General features: G+C 40.1%; 1 protein-coding gene across 3 annotated transcripts; it reads left to right on the top strand.

The window, feature by feature from the left end:
• The first annotated feature begins 920 nt into the window (after window positions 1-920).
• LOC104357671 (elongin-A-like) lies at window positions 921-19,491 on the top strand. Of its 3 annotated transcripts, none has more exons than XM_042803599.1 (11): window positions 921-998; window positions 8,091-8,147; window positions 9,445-9,557; window positions 10,649-11,351; window positions 12,805-12,904; window positions 13,745-13,918; window positions 14,506-14,603; window positions 15,423-15,603; window positions 16,095-16,218; window positions 19,019-19,137; window positions 19,280-19,491. In XM_042803599.1, the coding sequence occupies exons 1-11, from the start codon at window positions 921-923 to the stop codon at window positions 19,339-19,341; spliced, it is 1,809 nt and encodes a 602-aa protein (XP_042659533.1). In that variant the 3' UTR covers window positions 19,342-19,491. The 3 variants fall into 3 exon arrangements, with proteins under 3 accessions (XP_042659533.1, XP_042659532.1, XP_042659534.1); XM_042803598.1 differs by having other exon boundaries at window positions 14,506-14,687; XM_042803600.1 differs by lacking the exon at window positions 19,019-19,137 and having other exon boundaries at window positions 14,506-14,687.
• Window positions 19,492-20,042: the final 551 nt, after the last annotated feature.

The following is a 20,042-nucleotide window of genomic DNA, read 5'->3' as shown; positions in this document are numbered from 1 at the left end:
CTTTAGCCAGTAGATTGTAAGCCTGCATGCCTAAGTTGTGCCTTGTCATGTATTAAGAAAATCTTTGAACGAACGTTGGCGCAGGCTCTGAAAATACAAAAAGAAAAAGGGGGAATTGTTGGAGAATGGCTCAGAGACAAGGGTCCTGAGCCCACCGAGCAATTGTATGATCAGAGCCTGCTCTAGCTGCTGATGCTGGGCCTCACTAGGGTTTGCCTGCAGCTGCTCGCAGCTGCTGATACAGGAGGAATGTCAAGGATGCTTCAGCCCTGTGTACCGTGGTGTGTCGAAAACAGGTTAAGGGGAATTAGGAATAGTGGTCTGAGAAACCTAGTGTTATGATAACGGTGGTCTGAGAAACATTGTGTTACGGAACTGTCGTGTATCGAAAACAAGTAGCATGAGAAACTTAGTGTTATGAGAAGCTTGTGCTGTAAGCTAACTGCAAGTAGGTGGACCGTGCGAATACGACCTTTAGAGCTTAAGCCAATCAGCTAGTGACTAGTAGGCATAATAATTATCATTGTCTGTATAAATATATGTACCCTGGACCAATAAAGACACACGTTGATTGATGCTCTGTGACCCACACTGAACCCGTCTCGGCGTGTCGTTCGTCCGCGGCTCCGCAGGTGACGAAGGAGCCCAAGAGCTCCGGCCCGGGCCGCTGGTCACCAGGGCGCCGGCACGGTTCAGGCAATCAACCCTCGCCCATGAAACCCCCGGGGAAAGCTCAGACGGGGCCGTGGGGCGGCTCGGAGAGGAGCAAAGAGCCCGGTGGAAAGGGGGTGGGGGGGGGGGGGTTAGCTAAGGAAACAGCGGGCAGCGTCAGCCTCCGGCGAGCACGGAGCCGCCTACGGCGCGGCGGGCGCTGCTACAAGAGGGGCGGGGCGGTGGCGGGGCGGGGCGGCGCGGCCGTCATGGCGGAGGGGCGGAGCGCGGCGCGGAGGGTGCTGCAGCTGAAGCGGCGGCTGGGCGGCGCGCAAGAGCCCGCACAGGTACCCGCCCCGCGGCCGCGGAGCCCCCGGCCCTCGCCGCGCTGAGGCGGTGCGGGCCCCGCTCCCGCTCCGTCCCCGCCGCGTTGGGTGCCGGCGCTGGGAGAGGGGTGTTTGAGCTGAGGGCGAGCCGGGGTGTCAGACTCCGGCGCGGGGTCTCCATTTTGTTTCTCTTCCCTATCGTATCCAGGTGTGGTTGAGGGAAGACTGAGGAGCGGTCAGGTCATGCGTGGGTTTTTTTCCGGGTGGGTAAACGCTGAAGCGTTTAGTGGGTGGCCGGGAGGCCCTGTGTGCTGTCACCTGAGGAGGAGAAGGGTGGCCAAAGCTGTGTGTCTTGTCTTTACGTTTAACAGGTAATGCTGGTTGTCTGAAGCCAGCCAGGCCAGAAGGTCAAAGCACAGTAGCTGGGGTGCTAACTTCTGTGTTCATAGGGGCTTTTCTTGGTGAAATAGGTGTTTGTACTTTGTTTTAACGGTGCGCAGCAAGAGGAGCGGGAGCTGTCTCACCCGGTGTTGTTATTCCTGGTGCAAGAACAAAGCTACTCTTATCTCTGAAAGAAATTAAACAACCTCTGTAGGATAGCGGGGCTGCTCAGTAGCTGCAAGGACTAGATAAGGAATACTTGAAGCAAGCAAACATCAGCGGGGAGATGGATCAGAGCAGTCTGCAGAACCTGTGCTTGACACTCCTGAGGTACTGAGAGGCAGATGGGGAGATAAACACAGGCTCCAGGGTGGCGGAGGATGGAAGGCACCCTCGGCTCACTGAGCAGCAGCTTGGGTTCTGAAGAAAATGAGAGCAAAGTATGAGTCCATTTGGCCTCAGTGTTTTATGAAGTAAAATCAACATTTGACTGAAGAAGGTGTATTTGAAAGGGTGGGGATTTTTTTGAGGGTTATATTCAGTTTGAAAGTACAGAACGCATTTGCCAGGATAGATTTGTAAGACATTAAAACTTTAAACAGTTAGTTTGTGGAAGTATTTGGAGGCAAAGGGCAACAGTAAAAATTTAATCTGCATTATAACTGGTAGTTAATGAACGTGAAAAGCTGAGTTGCTAATCATAGCTACTGTGTGTTTTCAATGTCTGTATGCATATGCATATATACGAAATAGTAATTTTCTTGGCCGATAATGGTGTGTCTTTCTGAATGCCAGTGCTGTGGGCAATATCTGTCTGAAATACAAATATCTGTAAGAAGCAGGTGGTTCTTAAGATGTTTTACCTTGCAGTTCAATGAACTTAAAATTTCTTTCCATACTTCAGAAATTATCAGATATTACAGTCTTTGAATTTTTTAATACTTGGGGTTGGTGTCGATATGCTATTCTGAACAAGAGATTGAAAGGGAAAAGAAATAAACAATTCTAGAGGTAATTAATGTTTAAGTAGTCCCAGAACAGTAAGTTTCAAAAAGCACTCAACTCAAGTGAAAAATGTGAATAGCCCCAGCAGATTTGATTCCATTAAGGTAGGAGATGCACAATTTTTGTGGCATGACTGCAAGCAGGTGCTGCATAAAATGGGACTAATGGTGGTGCTGCAGCACTTCTGCTCTTAGTAAAACTATGTGTAGTGAAATAGAAATATTTACAGATAACAGGGGCTAAGGAGTGGTAGGGGAGGTGAGAAACTGATAGCTGTAAATTGACAGTCATGAAATGCACCCTAATAAAAAGTAAATTAGTAATAGAAAACCTAGTTACCATGTTAAAGGCAAAGAGGAAAGTTTTAGGTATGTATGGAAAGAGTAATAAATCTATATTACAGATGCTTTTGTAGGTTAGCGTTGGCGTTATCAGATCTTTCTGTTCCATACTCGAGAATAATACTTGTCTTGACACTTTTTAATAATTGCTGAATACTTTTTGATCTGATAATAACCAGGGAAGATGAAGGACATTGATTGTTCATAGCAAAAGTTTCTTAATGTGTGAGGTTTGATAGCTACCCCAGTGAATTTTCATAGAATTGACCAAAGAATTAACAGAACTAATGATTTAGGTATTGAATGATGCTCAAGGTACTAGGCAAGTTCAGAAGGACAGGAAAAAAATACTGTGCTATTGTTTATACAAGTAAATGAAATGGTCTTAATTGACAGTGATCATGAAGGAATGTGTTGAGCAGCTGCATGATGTGCATTTAAGAAGTAGCTGATGTAGAATTAAAGGATGGTGCCATGGTCTATGCCACTCGATGAGACTATGTAGATGTGTACTGCCAAATTTATCTCAAATCATATTCAGCTGACACTGTCATAAATATATGCAAATCTCTTAAGGCATTTGGCTTGCTTCTGTGTGATGCTGATTACTGTAGCAGTGTTATGGACCTGATGCAGTACATAAAATAGATTTCAGTTGCACTCACCAGAAATAAGTGCCAGAGCTCATCAGAAAACAATGTCGATTTGTGGTTTTGGTTGTGGGTTTGTGGTGGGGATTTTTGAGGTGGGGGGTGGTTATGCATCTGTTCTTGACATGATGCTTCTCAAATCTTTATTTAGAAGATGACAAACATTGTGGGGAAATGCTACAAATACCGAAGTAATTCATGTCACGGAGACTCTTCTAGAAACCAACTTTCATCGTGTGCTAGGCTATATTCATTTGAGCAACACACATTTTAACATGGTTCAGTGGAAAGTCACAGCTAGGAGCTATGAATATAGGTCACTCAGGATAGGGGACTGTATTTTGGAAAGCATTGACTCAGAAAATGATTCGGAGCTCTGATGTATTACCAGTTGAGCATGAAATTGCGGTACAATGCAGTGGCTTATGGAATAAATGCTATCTTTGGGTAGCTTAGCTGGGTTATGTTATTACTGCTATATAGTATTAGAGGGACAATTACAGGAATATTATGTCCTGTTCTGGGGACTGTTTTTAAAAACAACTCTGCCAAGCTGGAAAGATACTAAGACAGCCAGAGAATGGCTACAGCTCTGGATAGTATAATTTACTGAAACTAAAGAACCAAGGTGAAGTATGTGATTAGTGTTTACATTTCTGTGTTGTAGAAGATGTTTGAAAGAAGACTTCTTTAGTTAGCAGAAAGAGATCATTAGATTCAGTAGCTGAAGACAACACTAGACAAATAATTCTAGGCAAACAGTCTGTTTGCGTGGTTTTGTAGTGTAGGTGTGTTTTTTTTTTTTAACTGAGGACATAGGAATGACTTGCTTGGGAATGTGTTGGATTTCTCTAATGTGTTGTCTTCAAAGGCTTGATGCTCTTTCAGATGAGGTGTCTAGCTCAGCCAGAAGTTATGGACTTGGTGAAATTTTATGGTCTGTGTTATAGAAGAAAAAGAGCTAAATAATTATAGGGATCCCTTTGAGAGAGAGGAGCAAGGAGGGAAGGAGACAAAGCAGGAAAGAGTTACTGTGGTGAAATGTTGAGTCAGTCCCTTGACCACAGATGGTCTGGGGACCTGGTAATGGGTCCCATAGTTCATGAGGGTTCAGGCTCAGCTAGAAAAAAATGAGACTGTACAACACTTATATAAGGGATGATGGAACAACACTGGTGCCGTGGGAAGAGGCCAAACTCAGCACACTTGGGATCTGTTGTCATCACTTTGCTTTCAGTTTTGACTCTGGAAAACTTTGTTTGCTTGCATGTATCTTACCCATTGCTCAGTACTGTTTCTTTCTGCTTTCTAAATGCCTGCCTGCTTTCCTTCCTCCCATTCATTTTAGCTCACTCTTGCTCCTATTTGTCACCTTTGCTTTTGACTCTCACCAGTATGTGTGTTCCAACTCTGTCCACCAGTTTGTCTGCTTCTGGTGTCTTTACATTTCATGAAGACCTGTGTCTTGGGCTTGCTTGGAATGTTATTTATTGGAAAAATAACAATCCTAGAGGCTTTGGGTCATCCTCTAGAAATCCATATGTAGGGATTAGGTAGAGTAGTTCAGGAATTGTAAATATAGCTAACTTTCATGGTCTTCATAATTTTTCTGTAAAGTTTACCATCTCTTTTAAAGTCAATAGAGTTTTTCCATGAGAGTATACCTCATAGTAGTGTGCAAGGTAAAATAGTCTGAAAACCAGTGAAGGGTTACATATGTATTGTGTGTATGGAAGAACCGTGGGGAAAAAATTACTGGATACTGTCCAGTGAGATGAGAAGAGCCAGGTGGGCTACAAATGCCATGGTAAAAGATCCGGTTAGAGCAAGGTGCCTCAACAGTCAATCTGCATTTTGTTTTTGAAGGCCTGCTCAGAACAGACTTCAGATAAATTACTTTTTCCTGTTGCCTTACTTTATGCAATAATTGTAATAGTGCACCATATAAATATCATGATACTGAAGTCTGTGTTTCAAACAAGGTTTAGTTTCAGTGACAGGCTTTCTCTGCCTTCACAGTATACCTTTCTGCTGCCTTCACCAAAGTCTGATATATACTGGAGCTTTGTGCTTTAAAAAGCAGATAACCTCTCCTAGTCTTTCATAGAGAAAGCAGAAGTGAATAGGATAAATGCAGAGTTTCTCTGCTATTACTGATGTTTGCCACAAATTAAATTAGCTTGTTTCCTGATTGTGTCTGTAAGTTTGGTTCTAGATGTCAGGGGCTCAGAGATGGGTGATTCCTACCATCAGGCTGGATGCTGCCATTGACATTGGCCAGTTACAGTGCAAGGCAGATGGAGCTCGCTCTCCTTTGGTAATCCCATACTTACAGAGCTGCCAATCTCACTGCAGCCTGAGCTGTTTCCTGCTTTAGAGATCAGGATTGATTCTCCTAAAAGGCTTGTCAGAGTCTTTGATCAATGCTTTCTATTTTATTTTTAATTAAACCCTCTTGTTTGTCTTAATTTGCCAAATGTGATATACATTTCAAGAAAGCAAAATGAACAGTGTGGTCTTTGGAAAACTTTGAAAGATTTGTCTTTCATTAAAATGTGTTGACTGCTTTTGGACATGCTTGTCATCTAGGTACTTTTATAATTTAGCTTGTTGGCTTGAAGTTGTATGAATAGTGATTGCCTGCTTCCTGAATCTGTTCTTCTGAAATGAATTAGCTTGGTCCAAAACCCATCAAGAGGAAACACTCAAACCCCCCATTCTCTTAGTAGGTCAATGAAAAAAACCATCTTTTACTTTTTTTTTCACATACAGGATTGTTTCTGGCCTATGATACTTACTCCCAGTGGCTTGTACTGCTTTGAGTAGCTAGTTATCCTATGTAGCACAGTATAACCTGTCAGCAGTGGGTTATGTCCTTTTTCACTGCAAAATAAATTGAGTTGGTATATATTTTTTTTCAATTAAATAAGAAAAACAAACAAACAAACAAAACAAACAAAAAAAAATAACCTGACACTGATAATGTAGTTTCTAATGCTTGTGATTATCATTGTGGGCAATTACTATTTTTTCTGCTTAAGTATCTTTGCAACACATTTTTTCCCTGATGGGATTATTTAGAAAAAGTCTTCAGCTCACAAATTACGTAGGCTGTACCTGTGAGGTGTCTGGAAAAAAGGTAAACATTAAGCTGGTATTGTTCTCAAAAGGAAGAGTAATTATCTCGAGATGCAAAATTATTTTTGACTTCACTGCAGGCATTCTTAACACAACTTGCTTGCTCAGGGAGTGTTTTAAATAGGAGATAAGCAGAACTTCACATGGCTTTTGTACTGGTTGCAAAACTTTGGTGAGGAAGCTTTTTTGTAGGTATTCTGCCATTTTGTAGTTAGCTGAACTTCTTGTGAGAGAGTTGATTTGTTACCTCTGTTCCTAGGTTTATGTCTTACCATTGGCAGCTTTTCTCATGTTTTCCCAGGCTGTGAAGCATTTCTCCTGTACTTCTCTGGGTAGCAGGGTAGATGATTTACAGGAAGAACTCTATGCCAGGCATGTAGATAGAACCCACTGGACGCAATGAAATCAGTGTCAAGTGTGGGAATGGGATTCCACTACTAATGCATTAGTAGGAACAATGAAACTTAGAAGAACAGTAGAGAAAAATATGCACCCCACCCCCCATGCTGTTTGTAAATTGTTTCTTCAAGTTTGCAACTTGCTTATTTTAGTACCTCTTCTACCTCCTGCAACACCATTTCAGAAGCAATATTTAATATAATAAATGACCATTCATCAGTAGTTATAGCTCTTCTAATAGTTAAAACATTTCTGGGTAGTCTTTTTTTTTTTTTTGTTCCTGCCACTGCATTTAAAAGTGGTAGTCATCTGGAACTTGATTAGTATGCCAGGCTTTGTGAAAGCCTTAAGAAATGTTATTTCAGTTGCAGATTAATTCTGACATCTACATAACATAGCTTCATGGAAGTTTGCAGAGGATAAGGCAGTCGGCTTGTGTGTGCTCAACTGCAAGACTGGGGTGCTATCTACCCATTGTCAAAGAAATTTATACTCATAAATGGGACTTTTGTGTTATTAAAACACTCCTCATAGGAAGATAAGCCATTTTATATTTGAAAAAATCTTTCCTGTTTTGATGGAAATGTTTTTTTTTTTTTGTAACACGTGTACACTTTGTCAGTGTGAAACAAAACAGCTGTTCTAGCTTGAGCTCATTTTATTAATGTATAAATTGCAGTTTAGTTTTCAAAACCTTATTTTTTGCAAACCGGGCTCCCACCAGCTCTGCTGTCCTTTTGTGGCCCAGGCTTATGGAGTGGTGCTGCTGACTGGGAGACATGCTGGGAGACTTGCTGCTTTTTGCATTGTGCTGGTTCTCTGTAATGCAGCCTTTCTATCAGTTGTGTGACAATTGAGGGTCACTGCTAAACGAGGAGTGTGGACATACATTTGTAGCCTATACTGCTGTATTATTGATCTTTCATGTAGTCTCTGTAGTGGTAAATTCTTACCTATTGAATATTCTGTTGTTGCTGAAATTGAGAGGTTGGCAGAACTGTACTGGTTCGTAGCACAGATTTCGGGCACAGTCCTGATGTGCAGTAAAAGAGTGCTTACAATCTCCTGGAGTTACTGGGTATTGCTCTTAACACTGTTAAGTATTTTTGGATTAAACATGTAGATGAAGATGAGAAAAACAGAATAGAATTTACAATTTTTATTTTTTTTTTTTTAAATAATCAAATGTTTCCTTCCAGATTATAAAAACACTTAAAGTACTACAGGATTTGGATATATCACTGGATATCCTAGTGGTAAGTGACTGATAATACATTAAACAAGATACTTGGCTGGCCTATTCAGGCAAAGGCATTTGCCTGCATAAACACAGGTAGGCTTCTACTGGAATATAGCAATATTTATGTATTTTTATTGGGAAACAAAATAATCTCACATTGCAATTAGTTGTTTAAAATGAAAGGGCTTCTGCATACAATTCATGTTCCCAGCAGACTTGCATGCTTTATAATGTGACAGACTTTGATGGAAAACTTCAGGTCAAATAGAGGAAAAGGTGTCTTACAACTGAGGACTCCACCTATTTTTAATGCATTTGAAGAACATAAATAGTTTTAGGAAATAATCCCACCAAATTTCTTGCATATATTTTCAGTACAATGAGCTACCAAACCAGTATTGCTCAAATTATATAGAAGGTAAATATCCTTAAAGTAAGTTTAAGGAAGCCTTTTCTAAGGTGTGAGCTCATTATGTGGGAGTAGCACATGGATAGCTCTTGCTCAGACTTCACAGGAGCATCATTTCACTAGTTAGCAAGAGCATTAACGGGTTGCTGCTAACATAGGGAATTCCAGGTTTTGTACACAACTTAAAGGTGAGAGTTCATGAATCAGAGATACTGAGAATACGGGATTAAAAAGAAGAAAATCACCTGTTATTCTATATACACTCAAGGTCTGCAAGATAGCTATGTTTAACATAAAACTCAGTAGAGCAAGTCTTCAAGGCACAATGGTAATATGAAAATAATTGTACTGGCGGAAATCAGAAAATGACAGGTTTTAAATGTCAAGCATTTTTGGTGTTTGTTTTGTTTTGTTTTTTCCTGTGACTGAGACTAAGTTTAGTCATGTGAACTCTGTTCCTCTGACCTCTCTACCCCATACAACTCCTGATTGAGATGCGTTTTAGATTACAATGCATTCATCATATGTGCTCTCTAAGATGCTAAAATGTACCTTCATAAACCTAAAGGAATTTGAATTGATTAATTCACTGGAACAGCATGCATTTCGTGCACTGAAGTATTTGAGCCAAGTGAAATTCCTGAAATAGGTACATTTGGTGGAGAAAAATTACTTCTCTTAGTTTTATGAATTAAGATTGCATTTTGTTTCCTATATTTGGTTATAAATATCTACGTTTCCTTCAGTTCTGTTTGCAGTATAAAGAGTGTGTTTATTTCTTTAGCTGCCATAAGATTGCTCTGATTACTAGGCTAATACTGCTTGTAGCATTTTTAGAGAAGGGGTTTTTTGGGATGTTAGTCATGATTTATTCTGTCCATCTTTCTTGCACTGTCATCAACAGGAAACTGGCATAGGCAAAACAGTTAAAGGTTTTAGGAAACATGCCGATGTTGGGAGTGTAGCTAAAACCCTGATAAAACAATGGAAAGAACTTATTCCTCCAGAAAAGAAAAGGTAGGTGTGAACTAACTTTTAGAAAAAAGTTAATTATACTCTACTGTAACTTTATAAAATACAGCTTGGAAAGCTTAGGAAAGTGTTTGTAATGACAAATATACATTAGGACAAATGCATAAATTGAATGGAAGAAATGAGTCTTTATTTTATAAAATACCAGAAAGCAAATCAGAGACACACCTGTATTGGTCAATTAGCCAGCCAGGACTCTGACTTCCACTGCTTTTTTTCTTGACTGGCACAAGTTCTTAGGTCCCAGCTGATGCAAGCAAGACTATGCCAATGATGGACACTGCTCTGCACTTCTTCAGGAAAGTGGGAAGCTTTTTCTTTCTTCCCAGAGGTGGTGGTTAAATGAGGCAGCTCTCCAGTGATTTGGTTGTATAGAGTGCTTTCTTACAAAGTTCTTGTGGACTGAGATGGGCTTCCAATATTGGAGGAGTCACACTGAGGATATGAAATTTCTTCTCAGAATGAAGCAGCCACCATTGCCATAGCTACGCTGACTGTGCTTTAAATGTTTTGCAGACCTCTGACAACTTGAGGCAGCTGAGCTGAGAAAGCCAAAGTTTTAAATTGACTAAATAGTACATTTTAAATCTGAAGTTGTTCAAACAATGGGAAAGGGAAATATCAGAACCCATGATAAGCAAAGCATAAAGGCCTGACCTGTTGTAATCCGTACCGCCTGCAGAGCATGTTGCAAATTTTCTGTCTCCTAGTTATTTCAAGTACCATGTCTGTGGTATAAAGCATGCAGGGAAACGTGTCAAAATGTTACCCAACATGTTACAAGCAAATAATACTGTCAGGTATGTTTTCCTACTGAAGGTTATGTCCCTACTCCCCACTTGTCTTGATGTCAGTTCTTGTTGCAGTATTTAGACGTGCTGGACCTAAGAGCCGCTTCTTTGGGATTCTGTGCTGATAATGGAAGAGTAACAGCACAGCTGAGTACAGTTCTGGGTCTTGTATAAGTGACACATGGTGTGATTTAATGCTTTTAGTTTTACTAAGTATAGGTAAAACGTTTGTTCAGGAATTTAGCATCAGATGTATCATGGGATGTGATAATTTTTATGTTGCAGTGATCACAGAGGAAGAAAACAAAATACTGGAAAAGAAAAAGATGAGACAAAATCTTCAGTTTCCAAGGAGATTGAGCCTTCAGAGAAGTCCAGAGCATCTGTACTGGCCTCCAGAAGTTCCAGTAGTGCGCTCATTTCTAAAAAGTTGAATAAGCAATGTACTTGTAGTAAAAAGACCTGCCCAAGTAGAGATTCTGAGTCTCAAAAAGGTGGTGATAACAAAGATTGTAGCAGCAGTGGTTCTAGGCGTTCTTCCCAAGGTACCAATCCTAAAGCTAAAGAAAGTGACATCAAAGACAGACCCTCCACAGACAGCAAGAAATCTTCAAAAAAGCAGCGTTCCTCTGTAGCCAACAAAAACTTACCAGCCCTGAAAGAAAAGCCTAGTAAGGATGCTTCCAAGCAGACAGATCCTAAACATGTGAAGAAACCAGAACAAAAAATTGTGATAAAAAGCAAAGCTGAATCATCTAGTGATGAGGAATTTGAGCCCCCTACTGTGTCTTTTGAATCTTACCTTAATTATGATCAGGTTGCCAAAAAAAGAAAGAGGAAGGCTTGTTCTACTGGTGAACAGCCAAAGAAGTGCAGTGAACCGAACAGCTTATTACCACAAAAGACTTCAAAATTTTCTCATGCAAAATGGGGAGAGGAAGATGGAAAAAAATGTGAGGGTGATCAGTCAGAAAATTACAATAAAAAGGTAAGCCACTGCATGGTTGAGATAATAACAAACTGCAGATGAGTAAGTGCTTTGGACTCTTACTTTCAGTAAAATTCAGCTGTATTTTAAGCAATGGATTGCATGTTGATGATAGATCAGCTGTGTTGCAGTTGCCAATAATTGCAGTGATTGGGGGGAAAAAATGATAGTTTATTGCATACTGTCAGTTTACAGTTGACTTGTCTTGTATTTTTAGGATGATTTCCAATATGACAATAGTCTCTGATTCGTATCGGCAAATTTGCCTTTAAACCACAAAGTAAAGGTATTTACCTTTGGAAAGACATTCCCTTCTATTCTTGACCAGCCTCGTTTGTGACTGTACCAGCTGTTTGTGTATAGCACAGACGTTTTGTCAGATGCTGTGGTTCCCTAATAGTGAATGTTAAGGTTTGCAGTATAACTAAACTTTCTTCTTTAATGCGTTGAATTGAGCCACAGTATTGCATATAAAAATAGCTTATACATGTTTGTAATGTTAACTCTCTTAGTCCCGTGAAGTGAAAGAAGCTTAAGTAGCTCCTCTGAGCCAAGGTAGATCTAAACGTGTATTAATTAGACATTTTAAATGAAGCCCTTTTGTGCACTGGGGATTAGAGGTGTCTTCAGTCTTATCTTCATTGTGATGCGAAAGCTCCAGGCTTTATTTATTATGGAAGATGCGATCTGAATGTGGTATCTTCTGTCCCACATAGAGAAATACTGATGTAGAGGCTCACGTATGATACTCTAGCATAAACTGAGGAAAAATACTGGATGTTCAAGCAGTCCTGGAAAGTTCTTGAAGACACTGAAATGTAGTACAGGGAGATGCAAGTTTTGGGCTGTAAGTGCCAGACTTTACAATTGGAGGACACCTAAGACCCAATTTAGATGTTGCACACAATGCCAGGCATTTGTAGGGACCTGTCCTTACCAGACAACTGCATTTTTAAATCCCTTTTTAAGGGGTTATCTGTGGAAATTTTAGGCTAAATGCCTTATCCAGCACAATATAGGAGACTTGATAAGACCAGGTATAAAGCTGTTTCTTGTCTTTCAGGATGGAAACATTTAATTGTGCCTTTAAACATTTAATTGTGGCTTTGTGATCTTGCAGTTCTGTCTCATTCACTGTATGCCTCTAACATCAATAGTGATTTATCTGAAAGCCGGTTAGCTGAGCGCATCTACTCTGTTCTTTAATCTCTTTTTATGTACTGATTGCCAATATCCCACTAAGTTCCTTTCGTGATGTAGTCTTGTTGAGTATGAAAGGGTATGCTGGAAAGTAATCCAGTGAGTAAACTTTAGTGCAGAAGAGCAATAATTCTAGTTATCCTACTTAACTTTGGGGTTTGCTTAAGGTTTGTTTTGTTTTTTGTAGCTTATTTTAAGTCTTGATAAACCCAAATCTGTAACACTGAAGCAATGTTTCCTTGACTGTACACAGGCCAAGGTGGCATCCCTCCAAGATCTTCTTAATACCCCACTGCCTAAATTTCTGACAGGCATCTCAATCTCTTCTCCCCCATATACTACAGACTTTGAAGGTAAGTAGTATACAAGGCTGATAAATGTGAAATAGTACAAGTTTTTATAGCTCTATCTAGAGATGTCTTTATCCCCTTTCCTAATAAGCTATATTAGCTCATCCGTCCATTGTAAAGAAATGCCTCACCTTCACTTTCTGATCTGTAGAAATCATATTGAAGCTGAAGTGAGTTATAAAGACTTCCCTCTTATGGCTTGCTGAATAAAGAAATGCTGTGAAAGGTTACCACAGATGTAGAAAAGGCATAGGTCAGGTGGTAGTTCTATACGCTCCATTTATCTTTACTTCTCTCTGTGCCTTATAGCAGGCAAAGCCTTAGTAGAAATTATCTTAGGTAAAACAAATATAGGAGGCGCTAGGCCTAGCTTTGTCATAGGAACATCTTTATAGGTAGGTAGGTGACACAAAGGGTGAGTGGTTCCCCTAGCAGCTCTTGTGATGTTTCAGTGATTTTGTATCATTCTTGTCTTGAAACATCACTGCTAATTGCAGCTTCTAGCTTCTCTGGGATAACTTGGGAAGATCAATAATGTGCTGTAGACTGGTAACAGTAATTTAGATGTGACTACAGCTGCTGTAGACCTGTGCTAAATAATGGAAGTCTAGTTTGAGTTGGTGCAGCTCACTTGCAGCATACAGGCTGTCTTGGTGTTAGATGTTGATGAATGTGACTTCTGTAACATATGAGTAAGGGCCCCAATCTATAATGCAGTAACTTTGTGCTTCAAGAAAAAATAATATACATGTGTTCTACCAGCTGTGTTTCTCTTAAAGCTGGATGTTTAAAGCATTGTAAAATGTCAGGAGGTAAAGGAAACCCTGCCTGTTTTGTTTGCAGCTCCCCTAGCACCTGTTGTGGAAGCACCCCAGCAACTCAGTGAGACGGCTCAATTCACAGGACAGAGACTGAACTCTAAAATGCAAGTTTACTCTGGCTCTAAAGCAGTCAGTCTTTCAAAGATGCTTACACTCTACGAACAGTGCATCCGTGTGCTTCAAAATAATATTGATTGTGAGTACTTTAAGGGATTTGTAGCAGGCTGTGCCTGAAAGTGTATCAGATTTCTTTTTTTTCCTGTGCCAACAACTGGCCTACTAAAAGATATCGCCCCTCCCTACAAACGGTGAGTCAGAGCAGGTTGAAAGGCACTTAAAAAAATGGATTTATGGCTGTGCTAAAATGTAGTTTTGTTTCGAAAGCTTACCTTTTGAAAAGTTCCAATTTTAGTTAAAACATGATATCCTATAAGTCATAAGCCAAAAAAACTGCTGTTTTATTTTTTTCTCCTCCAAGATGTTTGTTTACATAAATTGGAAGGAGTGATCAAGAAATTTATTCCCTTGTGTAGGCAGAGAGGGGAGTGATGCACATCACTACAGATGGGGCAGTAGCTAGTCAAAGATGCTTTCTCCATCCTCGGATTAACTGCCAGTCAGTATGGAACTGCTAATTTATAAATATTTCCATAGCATAACTTCAAAACATGTTCTGTTAGTACTTGCTAAAATTATCTTGTATTTTTATTTTTAAATTGGTTCACTACTGTTAGCCACTGAGTAAAAGAAATGACCTACTGAAAGTACTGTCCTCTTTTGTAGTGCTACATGAAGTAGGAGGTGTGCCCTTTGAAATTCTTGAGCCTGTGCTAACACGTTGCACACCAGAACAGTTGTTGCGAATAGAGAAATGTAATCCGGTAAATTCTGCCTTGTTAACTTCAGGGAAGCACGGAGGACATGAGGCATCTGTTTCTGCCTTTCTTACACCCTTTTTGATAAAGGTTCATCACGAGTTACACTGGCTTTCTATCTTGCACACTTACTTCTTTGAATGCAGCTGTCATTATCAAGCCTCCCTTTCTCAAGTGTCAGGATTTAAAGCATTTTGGAGAATTATTACTGATGACTAAGTGAAAGCCAGTGTGGGTGGAAAAGTATTTCTGTTTCTAAAAGTAAGAAGAAAAAAAAAAAAGACCACAGTATTTACCCCTGAAATAACTGACAAAGTCATAATAGAACCAACTGTTTTCAAGCAAATTGTTCAAGTCTGCAAAGCATACCAGTCGGGAAGTATCTGGGGTGAGATTTCACGTGTGGTAGATTTTTATCTACGCTGTTAGGACTTCAGCTCCATGATGCATTTGGACACTGAGGTTCTGAGCATGTAGCACTTTGTCAGGCAAGTTGGCTGTTTCTCTGCATGCCTAAATGAGAACTGGTGTGGCCCGAGCCTGTACTGGAAGTGCACGTCTAACCTGTAAGCATGGCTTACTAACCAAAATATAGAGCTCAGCTATTTGAAGCTATGTGATTGGTAGACCGAAGTCAGTATCTCTGTATGGTATTGCCTTGCTCTGTGTTGGGGTACCCGTGAGGGTACCCATGACAGCATGTGTGGTGGGATCTGTTCCACATCTTTCTTCACTGGGGGATTGGGTTTCGTCTACAGGCTCAACTAACAAGTACTCCTAAAAATGTTACTTTTAAATCTTTAAGATATCTTGTGTTTAAATTAGACATTTACAGAAGAATCTGACCACCTGTGGAAGAGACATTGCCAGAGAGATTTTAAAAATGAGAGTCTCCCGGAACATGAGCCTTGGCGTGAAATGTACTTGAGACTGTTTAATCAGAGAGAAGAAAAACTGAAGAGGCTTACAGAAAATATTATTTCAGCTCAGTCTAAGCAACCAAAAGGTAAAATCTGTGATTAGCTTTTCCACTTGCAAAACCCAGTCTCTTCTGTTCTTGACACTTACGTGGGGCGTAGTTACTTGTTTGAACTGAGCACTAATGCTGTACCTCTAGAAGTCATCAAGAAGGGACACTGTTCCTTTTAATTCACAAGTTGCTCAAAAAATAAATACATGCAATAATACAATACATTAATGCATAATACTTGAAACATACAGTAGACAAATCTATCCTTACTGGTTAGACTTAGGGTGCTAAACAACAATGAAAAGAGTACAAATGTAATTATAAATACCAAAGTTAATATGACTGCATGAATGCCTACAGTATTTGCCATGGTTCAGTTAGTACTGTGGTACCAGATTTTGCTTTTCTGAATTTTTTTTTTTCCCAATTTAAACCTAGAAATTGCCACACAACCATATTGTCAACTGAGCTTTGAACATAAAGGGCAAAAAAAGTCACATAGCCTCTGCTTCTTGCTTCTGTATTAGGCAGGCAAGTAAAAATGGCTTATGTGACTGGTACAGTAAAACCACCCAGGAACATTTGCCGACAGCAAGAAATCCATGGGACAGCAGGACCTGTCACCCAACTTCATCCCGTAAGGAGATGCAAGTAAGTGTTGTATACTGTGCTTTTAACTTGAGTTTAGCTGTTTTTGTCAGTGCAGAAGTTTGCTGCCAAAATATTTTTTAAGTTATAAATAGCTCTCTCTTTTTGTAAGCAGCTAGTGGCTAGAAACTAACTTGCCTTTTAAGTCTTGCACGCTCCTCTGCTGCATATACATTGTCATTACACATTTCTCCAAAGTGCCAGTGATGAATCCACCCTCCCAGCTGGAGAGTGAGTGGACGCTGTTTTTTTCCAGATTACATTAATGCTGCTTGACATCCTGGGGAGATTCCAGTGTTAAAGTTTTGTGTTTATAAACCTGCCTAGTAGACGCACATGTTCTTCTGCTTTCATAAAATCCCAGTTAGCTGTCTGGAGTGATAATAGCTGACCAGAGTGAGTCTCATCAACTTTTAATACTCTTGATGGTGGGTTTCTGCTTTGACAGCTTAAAGGAGTCTCTGGAACAGTCCGTCTGTAGCAGTAGCCAACACTAATCTCCAGAGGAATAGAAAACTGGGAATCCACAAACGTTTACTTTGTACAGCACAAAGCCAAATTTTCTTTGTGACATCTTAGTTCAGACTAGTTCAACAGCCATGAGAACCAAAGCTGAGATGTGATGTTTGTCCTACTTTTCCCGCCAGCCTAGTGAATTCTCCTGTACCCAAGAAGATGGATGCACCAGGGAGATAAACCAGCTGTAGCACCATCTTCTTCTACCTTTTCTTCCCTTCCCAATATGTAGAGACAGACTGCTGGTTTTTACTGTTTGAATGTTGGTTCTTGTCTGAAAGAAAAATGAGCATTTTGATTTAGAAGCACCCTATGGGTTGATGAGTCCATGTGCCAGCAGTTGGACTGTAAAAGCTATGGAGAGTATTCATACTGTCTGAATGTAGGTATCTTAAGCTGTGGTCACACTGCTGTGGCTGCTGGTGAGAATGGTGCCCTCCCTTGTCCCAGTTGCCTGTAGTCATTCCTATGTTGGCATAACTGCTCTTCAACTAGCTCTCAAATTATCCTTTTTGGGGAGCAGTAGGTAGAACACTTCATTATTCTGAATTAAGGAACAGTTATGCAGGTTGACAAATATGTGAGTAGATAGTGATAGACAGCTGGGAACAGGGAGCATAAAACTTAAGCTGTTGTAAATGTGATGTAAGACTGACAGTGTAGCTGAACGTGTCAGGAGAATCATTAAGTTGTTTCTGTTATGATGCCCCAGTGCTTGCAATTGTGCTGGGTAGTTGTTTGATCTTAGGCACATGAACTAGATAACTGAACTGACCCAGGTTTATTGGGTGGGGAGGGTGGGGGTGTGAAAACCCCTACAATACCATGTGAACGTGTTTTCTGTGAATTTCAGAAGCTTAACTTAGCCAAACACCCTTGACTGACTGTTCAAAATGGTGGTAGTATGGAACAGGAATGACAGTCTGGATGTAGGAACCTCTTAAAATCAACTTTTACACCAGATACAATGTTTTTATAGCTACATGTTTAGCTGACAAAATTAGGAAGCTGCTTTCCATACTGCCCTGCCATGGGCAGGGACACCTTCCACTAAATCAGGTTGCTCAAAGCTCTGTCCAGCCTGTTCTTGAACCCTTCCAGGCAGGGGGCAGCCACAGCTTCTCTAGGCAACCTGATAGTCCCTCACCAATGCAGTAGCTTAAGGCACTTCGAGTTAGGCTTTTACTTTCAGTTGCCCTGTGGGACGTTGTATCTGTGTTGAGACACCAGCCTTCCAGTTTAGGTGCTTCAGGTACAGCAGTGTAAATGTCCTTTTTGCTCCAGTAATCTCTGGAGCAGTAGCTGAATGATGTACTCAAAGCCCTGCATGTTGTTTTCTCAGGCATGATAAATTAGGAAGAACTGCTGTTGTGTGAAAAAAGCTGTATGAGGGTTGTTGCTTTGCCTTCTTGAGAAACAATTTGTTTAGGCACAACTGAGTTTAATCTCATTGCTTGGACCGAGTCCTCTGAGAACCCGTTGGTTTTACAAGCTGTAGAATTTGTGCAGCTGAAATCTTCTCTTAAGCTGGCCTTGCAGGAGCTGAAAAGGTCCCAGGGCAGATGTGCAGATCCCTAACAGGCTGCTGTTTGCAGTTCAGCATGCAGCAGTGTGTAACTGGTAGCAGACGTCAGTGACTGGCTCCGAGGCGTACAAGGCTGCCTAGATTGGTGACATCATGCTGAAGCTTTAATGCTGTGTTGGTTTAACTGTCTTTAGCAGCAGGCATCAGCTCTGCATCTGTGTCTGCCTCAGTCCTTGTTATGTTGATTGAAGATTCCAACCTAATATTTAGGGGTAGTTATTGTGCCTTTTGCTAGACATTCCTACTTGTAAAAAACCAAACTCCGCCCCCCCCCCCCCCCCCCCCAAAAAAAAACAAAACAAAACAAAACCAACAAACCTTGTGTAAATTTGCCCCCATTTTTTGTCAGAGCTAGCTACCAGTTCAGCTGTGTTCAAAATGGAAAATAAACACAAAGAGCAAATTAGAGCACAGGGCTTCATGAATCACAATGGTATTGCTAAACGCTTTGATCTGTCACAAATGCTGATCATTTAATTTTAAAGACAAAAGAGATGCATCAAATCTAATAAATGGAAAATGTGTGCAAAACCAGAAATGGACTAAATGACCACCTAAGATCCTTTCCAACCTGAATTATCTTATGATTTTTAAATGTATAAAGTCTTAAATGTTTGTTGTCCATTTTTTTCAAAATGAGCCAGAGCAAATAGTAGTTTGATATCAAATGATAACTTTTTTCTTATTTTCTTGTTTTGAAAGAGAAATGATTCCAGAAAGCAGAGCTAGGAATAACATACCATCAAATCCAGTCTCTGCTAGCAACAGTGGAAGCTTTAGCTCACATGCAATGACTCAACAAGGAAAGAAGCCTGTCAAAAGTAAATGGAATTTCCTAAGATTATCAAGATAATTGTTTTAACTTGCTGTCTATTAATATATGCTTAATATTATGCTAATATCATTTTAAGTCACTTGCAGCTGTAATCCTAACTGATCTCTTTTTTTTTTTTGTTATTGAAGAAATTGCACCAATCATGAAGAAAATTTTGAAAATGTTAAAGAGTAGAAGCGGACGACCATGAAATGAGGCTGTCTATTTGAAGTTTATGTGACTATTTGTATATAGTACTACAGCTAGTGAAAGTAATGTTAATGTAAACATTATTCAATTTGCTTTAGTTAAAATAGTTATGAAACATTACAGTGGAGAATGATTTGCAATAAAAATTGAAACATTTCAGTCCTTTCATACTGCTGTTTGCTTATTCATGGATGAGGAGAACTGAATTAAAATAAGGTCAGTACACACTAATGACAAATCAGTTTATATGGACTCTTATAGATGCTGTCTTTATCAGTTTATGTACACATCTGCATAAGCCTTTCATATAAGCACTTAACTTTAACCTTGGAAAAATATGCCCACAGCTTATCTTGCAGAAATGGCCACAAAGCGTACTTAGATAAAATTGCAAAGAGGTCTTGGTGTCTCTTGCACAAAAGTGTTTTGGATACTTAGTGTATTTGTTTCACCAAAGCTTTTCCCAGGGAGACTTTCATATTTTTCTTTTTATGAAAATATGATTTGGTTGGATTTTAGTTTTTTTCTCTTCCAGAAACAGAAGCCTGTTTATAAGACAGTCCTGGAGCTCAGCTTCTGACCTGCTGGAAGTGGGCTGTGGAACGTCCATACTCAGGACACCATGTGCTTTACAGCCCTTTTACTTGACTTAGACAACAAGCCTGTAAAAGAGAGGTAGAAGACAATGTTTAAATTTAAATT

The sequence above is a fragment of the Tyto alba genome, unplaced genomic scaffold (genome assembly GCF_018691265.1).
Source record: "Tyto alba isolate M040663 unplaced genomic scaffold, T.alba_DEE_v4.0 Super-Scaffold_40, whole genome shotgun sequence".
Taxonomy (NCBI): domain Eukaryota; kingdom Metazoa; phylum Chordata; class Aves; order Strigiformes; family Tytonidae; genus Tyto; species Tyto alba.
Note: the sequence above shows the minus strand (reverse complement) of the source record. Positions and strands in the feature narration are given on the sequence as shown.